Source organism: Heloderma suspectum, chromosome 5 (assembly GCF_057233095.1).
Source record: "Heloderma suspectum isolate Gila_16-S chromosome 5, 16-S_ref, whole genome shotgun sequence".
In the NCBI taxonomy this organism is placed as follows: domain Eukaryota; kingdom Metazoa; phylum Chordata; class Lepidosauria; order Squamata; family Helodermatidae; genus Heloderma; species Heloderma suspectum.
The window spans coordinates 45,118,659-45,132,635 of NC_139462.1; the positions used below are offsets into that span (position 1 = coordinate 45,118,659).

The following is a 13,977-nucleotide window of genomic DNA, read 5'->3' on the forward strand; positions in this document are numbered from 1 at the left end:
TTCCAAAGTGAAATATTTCATGCTCTCTTCTGATCACCTTAAATATAAGCGCCACCTTATGCATGCACACATGATGCACAACAATCAAACATGCAGTGCTGTTATCTAGACATGCTGTACAGTAGATTGGGTTGTCAAGTTTCATAATTCCACAGTGATATATAAATCTCTGGCTAAACCCAGCCTGTGAGCCTAAAACGAGGAGCCCCTCGGTCTGTGTAAGCAAGAGGTGCATTTAGAAAAGATATTGGACTCCATTGCTTCTTATGCAATTCTAGACATCCCAATCATTTTTGTTACAAAACTTTTATTTTTAATTGCAGAGCACATTGCCGTTAAGAGCTGTTGATCCCTAGTGAAAGGATTTCCAGAGGGTAGCCGTGTTAAGTGTACTGCAGCACAGTAATGTGTTAGTCTTTTGTTAGTCTTTAAGGTGCCGCATGACTCTTTGTTGTTTTCAGTGAAAGGATATATGCTATAAAACAATGATCACATTCTGTGTCAATAGTTCAGAAAACAAACAGGGTGGGGGATGCACGTTAGCAGCTTATATGTGTATCAAGCATCACTATTCTCTCCTTAACTCTGAAGTTACCTTGAAATGCAGGCACAGCTGGGACTCCCTTGTTCTCATTGACCCCAGCTTCCCAACACTTCTCATAAAGAAGGCAGAAAGAGGCCACTGACAAATTGATCAAATACATAACTGCAGTGGAGGTTGGTGGCTCCAATGTCAGTGGGGCAGTGAATCTGCTCCGGGTTTCAGTCAGAACTCTCCAGGAGCTATCCAAGATGCTTTGGATAGCTCCTTTAGAATTCTGACTGGTTCTGACTGAAAACCAGAGTGGAATCACCGCCCCACTGACATTGGAGCCACCAGCCTCTGCTGCATAACTGTGAAGCACAAAGCACCCTGCACAAGGTTGCACTGCAGCAGCTCTCCATACCAGGAGCATCACACAGGAGAGGGGCCAGAGTTTATTTCTTTCCCTGGTTTTCTGATCCTTGGTCCAGTCTGCTTGATTTTTTCTGTGTTCCAGGCCCCAATCCTGCTTGCCTGCCTGCCCTAACCTTCCTAGACCTGGTCGTGTTCAACATCTGTCCTGATAAAATTCAGATTTGACCTTGCCAAGCCTCTTCCTGGGACTCATTTGTATTGGGTCTGTTTACTTCCATGGTCATTTGGTGGCTCAGCAGTGGGATGTGAAGTTTAGATAGAAAGTTATATTCAACTAAATATCTGGCATGTTCAATTGGTGTCTTTCCACCCCCAGGGTGTATATACTATGAGCTTCACCAATCACCACACGAGGCTAAAATCCTGCATCCTTTCCAGAGGCTAAAATCCTGAATCCTTATCAGGGCTTCTGCTTCGAGATTCTTTGCAGGATTAAAATCAGTTCCTTTACATGGGCAGACATGTGCTTTGAATCGGGGAATTCCTTTCTTAGCAAGTTCTACCTGTTTCATTTTACAGCCACTAGATGGAGCTGTGGTTATTGCGGACCTGCGCAATTACACACAGCCAATATATCAGATTAATTTTCCTTATCAGGTTATCTCTAATCTTTTTAAAAGCGGGATAAAAGTCAAAAAGTGTGGGAGATGCCATGGAGCTTGATGACGTCATGTAAAGGACCTGCAAACTTCCATGAGTGAGCAATCTTGAGTGTGCAATAAAAGCCTCATATAGAAATGTTCTATGATACAAACTGGTAGGAAAATGGTAGCAATGCTTCACAGATGAAGCATGTAATAATCTTGGGTACCATTTTTCTCCCTTCATCCTGTATGCATACAGAGCAACCCTATACTCTCATTTACAATGAGTCACAGATACACCCGCTGGAATGGCTGCCACATCCTATGGACATTCAATCCAGAATGGGAGGGTAGAAATAACAAAAGCAGGGAGGGGAGAAAAATAACAGACAAGCCCTGCCTGGTCTAAGTTACATCTACATACACCACTGCCACCACTCAGAGTCAAAGCCTTGAGAAGAGAAGACTGAGAGGAGAGATGATGGTGCTCTTCAAGTACTTGAAAGGTTGTCACAGAGAGGAAGGCCAGCATCTCTTCTTGATCATCCCAGAGTGCAGGACACGGAATAATGGGCTCAAGTTACAGGAAGCCAGATTTCGGCTGAACATCTGGAAAAACTTCCTGACTGTTAGAGCAATACGACAATGGAACCAATTACCTAGGGAGGTAGTGGGCTCTCCCACACTGGAGGCATTCAAGATGAGGCTGGACAGCCATCTGTCAGGGATGCTCTGACTTAGTGATGTACGAAAGTCACTTACCTGGTCCCGCAGCTTGCTTCGCAGTGGGGGGGAGGCGTTTCGGTTCTCCCCTGAAGTTCAGGCCGGGGGGGGGAGGCGCCCCGCCTCGCCCGGCTGAAATTCAGGCCAGGGAGAAGCGCCCCGTCTCCCCGGCCACGAAATAAAAAGTGAATGGGGAAAAAAAACACCCATGATAGGCTACGTAACGATTAACGTAGCCTATCACGGCTAGATTTCCAAAGTCAGCCGTGATAGGCTACGTTAATCGTTACGTAGCCTATCACGGGTGTTTTTGTTTTTTTTACTTTATTTTGTAATGGCGGCGGCGGCAGCCGGTCAGAAGACCGGCCGCCGCCCCTGCCCCTGACAAAACGCCGCCGAAACGCCGCCGGGACCCGCCACCGAGAGGGACATTCTCATGAGGTAAGTCCCATCCCGGGGGGGGGGGCGGGGGGCGGAGAATTTCACCAACAATTTCGGGGGGCCGAATGCGTTGGCATTTGGCCTCCCCGAGATTCGTGGAGAAATTCACGGCCATCCCTACTCTGACTTGGATTCCTGTATTGAGCAGGGAGTTGGAATAGTAGGGTTGGAAGTTGCCCCTTCCAACCCTACTATTCTATGATTCCAGGAAAGCCCACAACAACACCGCCAAGACATAAGGTGAAGTGGAGGCAGCCAATGATGTTGTGACTACTGGGACCTTCCTGAACTGGCTCCCTGTGTCACAACACACACAGCACACATAATGATGCTGCAGTGTCCCCACTCCCATTGCTAAGCACACAGGTCCCACCCCCTGCCCTCCCCAAGCCCCTCCCCATCCCCAAGCTCCACACCCTGCGGGAGAGGAAGCCCATGGAAGATAACAAAGGGATTCCCGTTTGCACTGTTCATCCTCCATCAGAGGGCGAGCGGTGCAATGGGGAATCTTTTGTTCTCTCCTACATGCCTTGGCTAAGTCAGACTCCGCATTCCCGTCCCAATCATGTCCCTGTTGGGATAAGATAAAGTTGTTATTTTCTAAACCAACGTGGCTGTAGACTAGTGTTTACACATATTATTAAAATATCCTGTAAAAATTCCCAGGTCATCTTCTTCTGTTTGGATAAGAAGAGTGGGTGATGCAGGGGGCATTTTTACTGGTGAACATAGTTAAACTCAAAATGTACGGGACTTGGGGTGGTGTTTAGTTTTGTCTAAATTCTATGCAAATGTTAAGTTTTCAGGCTATAGATCTTTAGAGCAACGGAATTAACCATGGAATCCCAGAATGTAGAAGCACAAATAGTTTAACAGTGCAGACCTATGAATATGAACTGAATTACTTCACATACATATGAGTGTTTATTCAGAAGTAAGTCCTATTATGTCCAGTGTGGCTTAGCCCAGTTAAATATGCCCAGGATTTCAGTCTTAACATACATAAGCACTAAAGGGGTGTGTGTGTGTGTGTGTGTGTGTGTGTGTGTAAAAGCAACCAGAGTTTCGCCATTAACAGTTTCAGTACAATGCCTGACATATCAGTGGGGTTTATTACCTTTGTCTCCCCGGCACTGGTCTTCTTACAATAATAATGTAGTAGCACTACCAACATAGCTATCTGTGAATCATGCAATAGTACCTCTTAAAACAGTGTGCTGCAGTGAGCACCCAGCAGCTGCTGATAAGAGTCGCACCACACAACAGTCTTCCATCACCGTGGGACGATTTCAGGCGCACAGCAACTTGCCAGGGCCATCCACCTCTGGACAGAGAAGAAGAACAATTCATCTTAACATTCCATCCAAAAGAGGAACATCTGTGAAATGGTGATGTTAGTACCTTATCCTTAGTACAGAACCTTCATCAGTGCTTTGCTTTCTGAAGCTTACCCCTTCCTGAGCAGGAGCTGGGAATTTGTTGAACCACGTTAATAGAGAATATGGCTATCCTGCTCAACATAATGGCATGACTTCCATCAACCATTTGTCCCAGTTCCCTTTACTCTTCCTGTTAATGCTGCACCCTTCTATACATCAATGTCGATCATGTTAAAGGGACAGTAGGAACAGTAGCACTAGCTCCTCTCCTTATTTGTAGGGCAAATATTAGCATTTGAGCGCACTTGACTGAAATTGCATATACGCTTTTAGGAGTAAGACCCATTAGACACAGCAAGACTAACTTCCAAGTAAACATGCTGGTTTGGAGCTGTAGGAATGTTAATTTAAATCTAGTTCCAGATAGAGATGGAACTGGAAGAAAAGGAAAAGAAAGCTTTCCTGTAGCCTGTGTGCAATACTTTCACATAAATGTTGGATAAGCCAGAAGGCGCTCATAGATGTGAACAGTAACAATTGAGCTTTCCCACACCTTTTCACCTCCGTAGTCCTTCTGCCTGCCATAAGGTTGCTCCTCAGGGCTGGAGGTACCCTCGGCAGTGGTGTGTAATGTGTCATGGAGGGCTGTAGCTGGGGGAACTGGAGAAAATTCAAGAGCCCCATCCTCTTTTTGTCTATGAACATATAAAGCTGCCTTACACTGAGGGCTTCACCACACCAGGCTTTTTATCCCACAACTTAGTGGGGCTTCTGCTTCTGGATTCTTTGCGGGATTTAAATTGGTTCTTTACACAGCCGTGTTTTTTTTTTTTTTCTTTTACTGCATAATGCTACCTGCCATTTACACTGATGGGTGGAACCTGGCGGGATGTTATCGGATGTCAACACTGTTGTACTCCCCCTGTCCACCCGTTCTGGGGTAGCCCCTCCCCCCTCTCAGCATGAACTTTTCCATTTCAACTTCCTTGCCTCCCCTTTTCACTTCTGCTGGCTCTGGTCCCTACCTTGGCAACTTCTATATACAATCCACAGTACGTTCGCAACTTCAAAAGTCTGCTCTCTCCCCCCGCCCCCATGTGCGCAAGTCAGTCTCTGCCATGCTGTACTAGTGAAATGCCAGTATGCTACACGTCCAAAGTCCCCCTCACACACATGTGCAAGTCAGTACGCTCCTTGTAAAAGCAAGCAGTAACACTTTTCTCGTTTGAGTATACACTAGGAGAGGAGATTGAGTGGAAAGAAGTTGAAACTTCACAGGCGTTCAGAGCAGCAGCGGTCTCTGCCATGCTGTATTAGTGAAACACCAGTATACTGCACTTCCAAAGTTCCCAGTGTTGTTCCTAGGAGCAGAATGGTAAAGGGGCTGGAGGTCAAGGGAGGCACAGGTAACACTCCCACCCGGTCATTGTCACTAGGTGATGTCAACACTGCACTGCCCAACACCTGCCTACAAAAAAGCGTGTTGTAGTGTGTTGTGGCGCGATGTCAGATGAGTGATGGCAGTTCCATTGTGTGGCTGCAAATAGCACCACACGGGGAAGGTGCGGGACAGCTGCTGCGGGACAACGACATCGTGTATTGTACTCGGGAAATACCATGAAAAGAACAACAATCCCACCAAAAAAAAAACCCCAATGAGTGAAGTAGCCCTGAGTCAGAGCGTGGGTCCACATGGCCCAGCACAGTCTACTCCAAATGGTGGCAGCTTTCCAAGATCATGGCTAACTGGGAGCCTTTCAACTGGAGATGGAAAGATTGAACCCGGGACCTGCATGCAAGGCATGTGCTCTATCACTGAGCTAAGCCCCTCCCTCCTGCTCACACTAGGGATTTTTTTTAGACTTCAAGCCAATTCAAGCTTTGTGTCTGTGTGTTTTTTAATTTGCTTAGGGCACAGTCCTATGCATGTTTAGACAGAAAAAATGTCATACAATTCCCAGCATGCCCCAGCTAGCCATGCTGGCTGGGACATGCTGGGAGTTGTAGGAACTTTTTTTCTATCTAAACATGCATAGGATTGCAGCCTTAATATATTTACCTTAAAGAATTTTTTCCCCCAATGATCCGCTTCTGACGACGATGCAGTAATCTCAAACCACACACAGAAGCAAGGGAATCTAAACAGGAATGGAATCATAGAGGTTAAATTCTCCCATGAAGAAACAGTAAAGGAGTATTTCAAGTAAACCAGCAAACAGAAATATTCAGCTTTCTACCCACCACCTTTATTACTGTTGCCAGATGGCTTCTTGCTAAGATAGTCACAGATCACCCCAGCATCTTCACTGTGGCGACAATTGTGTCTGCCAATATCCTGTTTAATGCAGTCTGCTAGAGATCTTTCATTTCCGGTACATTTCACATTATCCACATGGATGGGGCCTTTTCCTTCCCCAAAATACGCCATCGTCCTTGCTCGTGCTTGACCCCTTGAAGCAGAAAATTAAAAAGGCAACTTTTTTAATTAAGACATTATAGTGACAAAAAAAATATTCCACATAAGAGATAGAATCCTTAATATTACCTGCTATAGGAATCTACAAACATCAGTAATTAGTAGGCATTTTATTGATTTTCAAAGGCCAGCGATAATGGTTCAGATTTATTAGCTGGGGTAGGATTGCTATTAACATTTCTCTAAGGGGTTAGATTTAGGACAATTTTTTTCTGGATTCAAGCAATGATACAGTCTGACTGTGTGCGTGCGTGTGTGTGTGTGTGTGTGTGTGGAGGGGGGGAGAGAGAGAGAGAGATAAATATATATACGTATATGTATGACTGATTGGTCATATTCTCTTTAAATGGGAAATCAGGTTATTTCAATACATGTTTAAAACAAAGGATATTGTCATATTTACTGAAGACTGATCATGAATTGTCATTATATTTCTTTAAATTTTGCTTCACATTCAAGTCATTCACATACTTCAACTTAACACATATATAGTATATCTATAGTTGCTAAGTCATCTGGCTGGAACCTTTTGCAATAACTGGTAAATGTTTTGGGGGAAATTCTGGATGGAGTTCATTCTTCCCTCCCATAGCAAATTATAACTTATTATTTTATTTGTTACCACGGCATTGTACCAGAAACAGTATGCATGTTAATTGCCAAGCTTTTGCTAACAGGATCCTTGCAGATATTAACGTATAACTCACTATCACCACTAAATCTCTAGGTAATCTGAACTTCAGTATCACCCAGGAATAAAGTTGTTGGGGTTAACTGCAACCCATGGCCTGCAATTTCTCTGATGCTGTTTACTGCCTTCTGCCAATATTCCTTAACAGGATTACAATGCTACTATAGATGGGCAAAAGTTCTTCCACCATTATACCTCTAGCACCTATCTATTGCCGCTGGGAATATCCTAGAGATCCTTGCTCATGTATAAATACCACACATATATTATTATTATTTTTATAAACGTTTTCTCTAGAAATCACATCTAGTACATTTCTACAAATAATAATTCCATTCATAGAATAGTAGGGTTGGAAGGGGCCTATAAGACCATCAAGTCCAACCTCAAATGCCATTGCCATGTCATTGCTCCTCTGAGATTCGCATGACATGGCAATCCCTGCTCGGGGTTGCATTCATTATGTCACCTGGCACACACCACAGGTGATCATGGGTGAAACAACTCCCTATGAGCCCACCATGCCATGTGAACCACGTCACTATCTGCTGCCTGCATTAGCAGCAGATTTGTCCACACAAGTCAACAATTCATGATCGTGCACCCTACGCTACAATCTTTTTCTTTCTTGTTTTGCTATCACATCAAGTCGTGCCATAAAGCATCATATATCTTTCCATCATAATGCTGTCCAACATAAACTCGTTTATATGCAACATATTGGAACTGCAAGCTCTATTTTTCTTCCAAAATCCGTTTAATCCTTGCATAAAATCAGCAGCTGTGTGTGTTAAAAATAAGCTAAACTGGTTCAGATGGGGAAGGTTCCTTACTGGAAGGTTCCATTTTGCTGCCTACAGATATGTTACTCCAAAACAAATCATACTGACAATATAAATACTGCAATAATAAGCAATATGCAGGTCTCCAACAAAGGCCTTCATAATTTTGCACTGGCATTAACACTAGTTCTCAGAAACAGCAAATTATGTGGTTAAGCCCATGTGTGGACATTCCACTTCAGAACGCAGGTGTGATTCAGCTGATTAAACACTCCTCAATACAACCCCCACCCCACATGTAGATAGCTAGCATGTCAGGAGAAAGTTGTTTGAGAATCCTTCTCCCCAACAACTAGTTTTCTATATGCAGGAAATACTTTGCATTTTAATAAGAAGGATCATTCCATCACATCCTCCTGCTCCGGCTGTCTGAAGTGATACAACTGAGAAACAGATTTCCCACCTACCTGCTCTTTATGGGAACTAAGCCATAGCTACTTGATAAAGAGGCATTTCTTATCATCATTTTCCCAAACCCTCAAATATTTAGTTACCAAGCAATATCAGTTCAATATGTATTAGCTGTAAAGAACCGTGTGACATGATAGGAGAGCTACATTAGTTTAATTTCTTTACCTGTGAGACACCAGTTTCCCTGGCACCAATTATAAAACAAATTTATTGTTCATTCATCGATCTCTACAAAGCTTCAGCATGTCTTATTAACACAGGTTAACACCACCATTTCCAAACATCTCAGATAAGTATCCAGGATATTTATTATTATTTTTATTTATTTAAAAAATTTCTTGGCTGCCTTTCAAGGCAGAAGCCCTCCCAAGGCGGCTTACAACAATAAAATGCATAAAAACAATTAAAATATTAAAAGTGATATTAATTATTACATTTATATTGCCTAATTCTCAGCCAGCAATCACATGGCACCATTTGGGATTGGGGAAACAGAGCACTTTAAAATGCTTTTCCTGTCTTTGCCAGTCCTAGCTTGGCTATAAACTTTAATATAAAAGCACTTACTAAAGAGGAAGCCAGTCTGCAAGTGTAGCGTTCTCTAATATGTCCAAATTCTCTGAGTGGATAAAACTCACAATGCCATGGATACTTTCCAGCCTCAGCAACTAAATGTGGAATGCAGATGTCCTATTTAGCATTTGAGAGGCTGACAAATTCAGCCCTGGAGTTCTGTTCTGACTTGTTGATTTTTGCAAATTATCAGGCAAATCCTTTGAGCAGTTTTTGAAAGACCCCCCACTCCCCCAGCCCATAATGTCTTGTTCCTTTATAGGGCATAGGTCATTTTGCTTCAGTTCCTTATAAAGTTAATACAAACCAAAGTATTAATTAAAAGTGTTATGAAATACAGAGTAAAATTCATTTTCTTTGAGCCAAAAAGGAAGATATGCACATGCAAGCAGATTTTGTTGCAAAGTTGGTGGACTGCACCCACAGACTCACACAGACTCTGTTTTCCATACAAACTTACGGCACGGTCCTATGGGATCCGCCCTTGAAAGTTGTAAGTCTCTGAACCCGGAGGCTGAGTGGGAAGCAGAGCAGAGCTGATTGTTGCCTCCAACGTGCCTCCTGCTCTGCATTTCAGCTAGACGGGCTTTTTTGCCCATCTAGCTGAGGTGTCGTGGAGGGGGAAGGAAGGAGGCTGGAGAGGCCTCAGGATATGGTGTATCCAGCCCCTGCGCATGGTAACACCCCTTTTATCTCCCCTCCAAGGTTGCTTTTGTGACCTCAGAGAGGCAGCCACTGCAGTTCTCTCCATGCCGGCTGCGAGCGGGAGGGAGGGCAGGGATCTCAGATTTCTGGGTCCGAGGTTGGAGTGCTGACTTTGACTTAAGATCCAGGAATCCAAAATATTTTATGGCCACCCAGACTCTGTCTACAGGCCATAGAATTGCTCCCTCCCAAGTTTTATTTAGACAAAGGCTTTTCTACAGAGCTCTCTCAGGCGGTGGCCTCTCTCTCCTCAGGCCAGAAGTAAAGGGTGTTGACCTTAATTATTTCCTGGTTCCTCCCAGGAGCCCCAACCCATTCAGGCTGAACCCAGTAGCTCCTTCATATTGCTTCAGACTTCTTTAGGGACATGTGCTGCATATAAAAAAATACATAGCAAATTGCCATTAGGGCACCACTGAACTGTCTGTGTCTTTTGATTCAGATAGAGATGCCTAGTATCAGCCAGGATACTAGATGTTACTTACAACTAGCTGAGTTCAACTACAGCAGGAACAGTGACACTGAGTGCAGCACAACCTCATTTGGGACATTCAAAACAATCTAAGTATCATACAAGCAAATGGAAATGCTACTTAACTAAACATCAGGGATGTGTAATTACCCTGTTTGTAAGCATGTGAACCAAAGTCTGATACAGAAAGTGAAACTTTAAAATCTATTCTACCTCTTATATCGTTATCTTCTTCTCTCTATATATATATAAAAGGAAGTGTTTGTATGTTCTCGATGGACTCAAAAACGGTAATCCGATTGTTATGAAACTTTTAAGATTTGTTCTACCTCTATCTGGGATGGTTTTAAGCACAGTGAAAATTTGGTCCGCCGGAGGCCAATCAACCTTTTCAAAGATGTACAGCTTCAGTACCATTAGATCAATTTCAACCAAACTTGGCATGATGATTCAGCACTGCAGCAGGCAAACTTTAACCATACTTTTTAACCATATGATTACCTATAATAATATAAGAGGATGTGTCTCTATCTGTCCATCATCATCATAGCTCCAAGACCATGAAAGCTAGACACCTGAAATGTGGCATGTATACTAAGGGGATCCCAGGAATGCACACTTCAGGGTTATTCGGTCTTTAAAACACATTAATTTTAATTAATTTAACTGTGTCTATGTGATTTTCAGCCACTAGGGGCAGACTTAACTAGCAAATAGCTTAGCACACACTAGGGGTGCACGAAAGTCACTTACCTGGTCTCGCAGCTTGCTTCGCGGTGGGGGGGAGGCGCTTCGCTGCTCCCCCCGAAGTTCAGGCCGGGGGGGAGGCTTCCCTCCTCGCCCGGCCGAAATTCAGGCCAGGGGGGAGGCTTCCCGCCTTGCCCGGCCGAAATTCAGACCGGAGAGAAGCGCCCCGTCTCCCCGGCCGCGAACTTCAAAAGAAAACAAAAAACGCCCCTGTGATAGGCTACGTAACGATTAACGTAGCCTATCACGGCTAGATCTGCAAAGTCAGCCGTGATAGGCTACGTTAATCATCACATAGCCTATCACGGGTGACTTTGAAAAAAAAAAAAAGCGCATACGCAAATGGCGGCCCCCATAGGGAGCCGCTATTTGCGTTCCTTATTTGGTCCCTGTAGTCTACGTAAAGATTTACGTAGACTACGGCGAAAATAAGGGCAACGCTATTTGCGTTGTCCTTATTTTCGCCGTAGTCTACGTAAATCTTTACGTAGACTACAGGGACCAAATAAGGAACGCGAATGGTGGCTCCCTATGGGGGCCGCCATTAGCCGTATGCGCTTTTTTTCTTTTTTTTTTAAAGTCACCCGTGATAGGCTACGTGACGATTAACGTAGCCTATCACGGCTGACTTTGCAAATCTAGCCGTGATAGGCTACGTTAATCGTTACGTAGCCTATCACAGGGGCGTTTTTGTTTTTTTTACTTTGCTTGTAATGGCGGCGGCGGCAGCCGGTCGAAAGACCAGCTGCCGACCCCGCCCCTGACGAAGACCTGCCAAACTGCCACCGGGACCCGCCGCCGGGAGGGACATTCGTGAAAGGTAAGTCCCATCCCGGGGGGGGGGCAGAGAATTTCTCCCCGAACAACCTTCGGAGGACCGAATGCGTTGGCGCTTGGCCCCCCGAAGTTTCGGGGAGAAATTCTCCCCCATCCCTAGCACACACACAGTTTGAAGCTGCAGATTAGTAGATCAAGGGACACAGTTATACACCTGACCCTCCCCCTGCTGTGGGGCAGCCCCCCTCAGACCCCTTCCTCAGGGCACTATGGGGTATACCATGGCAAGGGCTGTGCCTAGAAGTGTCAGTGGGCATGGCCTCACTCAGATGGGGCGGACACAATGTGTCCAACTCTGACAGCTGTGCAAGTCTGCTTGAAGGCTTCGGTGTATCAGTAGGGGCTATTCCGAACCGTGAAAAGCCAGGTCCGTTCACTACATATAGTTAAAAATTGCATGTTTTATTAAACTATTCTACTGATTTACTAAAAAAAATAAAGCTATACCTTGCCTACAGGCTCTTTTGATTTGCTACATTTTTCTTCAGATCTGCATTTTTTCTGTTTTTGCCATGCACAGTATGCTTTTGATAATGTGTTCCCATATTTAAGTCTCACTATGAATTACCGAAAAGTACCCCATCATGTTTGAAACTAGATAAATTAGTCTGACACAGGTTTATTATTAAACAACGCTCCTATACTACCTGTATTCATTTCAATGGGACTTGCACAGGGCTAACATCCAAGCCCCACTGAAATCTAAGGGGACTGGGCAGCAGCAGAACTAGAAGGTCTGAGCCATTTAATTTTAGGAATGCACTCTGCACTCCATAAATGCATGCTTAAAATGCATGCTTAATTATTTGAAAATAGAAATTAATGCATCCAGTTAAATGTTTTATAATATGAAATTTTGACCGTTCGTTGGGATATGAACATTTTATATATACTGTTTCTACTGTTCAGTCAATTATGTTTACAAAAGACTAGAATGAAGTGAGCAATAAAGAAGAAAAAGTCTGCTGAGTAAGACAAATTAAATGCAACAAACAAAAATTCTGAAAACCCCAATAGTCCAGAGCCCAGAGTGAAGCAACCTAGAAATGTTAATCTGTGCAACCTGCACATATATGCTAAGGAAACCCAAATCTTCATTGGCTTCAGCAGCACTGTATGTTCATCTCTACAAAATGGCCCTATGATGATTTATTTGTTTGCTACAAATTACATGTTTTTTCTTGTTCCAAGAGCTCTCTCCCCCTTGAACAGTTACTGTATACTGATTGCAGATACTGTAAGGAATGTACAACTCCCCAACAGCTGTTCAAGGATTGTTTTTTCCATGTATGAACTAGATCTGCAAGACAGTGACAAAGTGCAGGAGACTGTTGCAAAATTATATCTACTACTGGAATCCAGTTAAGAAATCTCTTTGTAGATTCCTCCAATGATATTCAACAGCTGGATTTCTTTACATACCATATGGTAATTAGTGCATACTGAGCAACCACTGCTTAACCTACCTTTAAAAAAACTGACTATTACTTGCATATCATAAGCAAAGCAGACTCATTCCTTCTGTATTTTTCACGTTGAAGCCATTTCTTGATGACTATCATGTATGGCTGTTGAGTAAGATGCCATTAACCCAGATAAATACAAGTTGCTTCATCAAACTATTGTAGAACATCTTCAGGAACACAGCAACGTTCAACTACATTAGTTATTGCTTTTCAAAGAAAAGTAATTCCATCTATTCTGAAGATCTGAGGGAATTTCATGCTAGAACAAGATCCTTATTATTACATCATCCTGTGCAATATTGTTGTTACGCTTTCTGCAGCCCTTCTGAGTGGTGAGGCAGTGTGCAAATATAATATGGTGTGGTCTGCACAACTCTACCCCCAAAATAAGATGTCTCAACTGATAAATAAAAAGCACATACTATGACAGATCCCAGCTAGCAGGAATTCATTTTTTAAGGATATTACGGAAGAAGAAGCAAACAAAACAAAAAAGAACTTGACCTATCCCATTCTGAATGCTGTTCTACTCAGGGCCAGATTACATACACACAAGTCTTTCCCCATCACATACTTAAAGCAGTTTAAAGCACAAAAGGGGTTAATGTTTCTGCTTTAATGACATTTACTTCATGAAATTATTTCTTGAACACATGCATGTTCTTTCCATTG

At 43.4% G+C, this 13,977-nt stretch overlaps 1 protein-coding gene across 1 annotated transcript in view; it reads right to left on the minus strand.

Moving 5' to 3' along the window:
• Window positions 1-13,977, minus strand: part of PRSS12 (serine protease 12) — an 82,888-nt gene that overhangs the window by 14,220 nt on the left and 54,691 nt on the right. Inside the window, exons 9-11 of the mRNA XM_084855908.1 lie at window positions 6,327-6,535; window positions 6,145-6,223; window positions 3,908-4,030 (exon numbers count right to left, since the gene is read on the minus strand). Coding sequence (XP_084712034.1) covers window positions 3,908-4,030; window positions 6,145-6,223; window positions 6,327-6,535 — 411 coding nt within the window. The remainder of the gene's footprint in view (window positions 1-3,907; window positions 4,031-6,144; window positions 6,224-6,326; window positions 6,536-13,977) is intronic.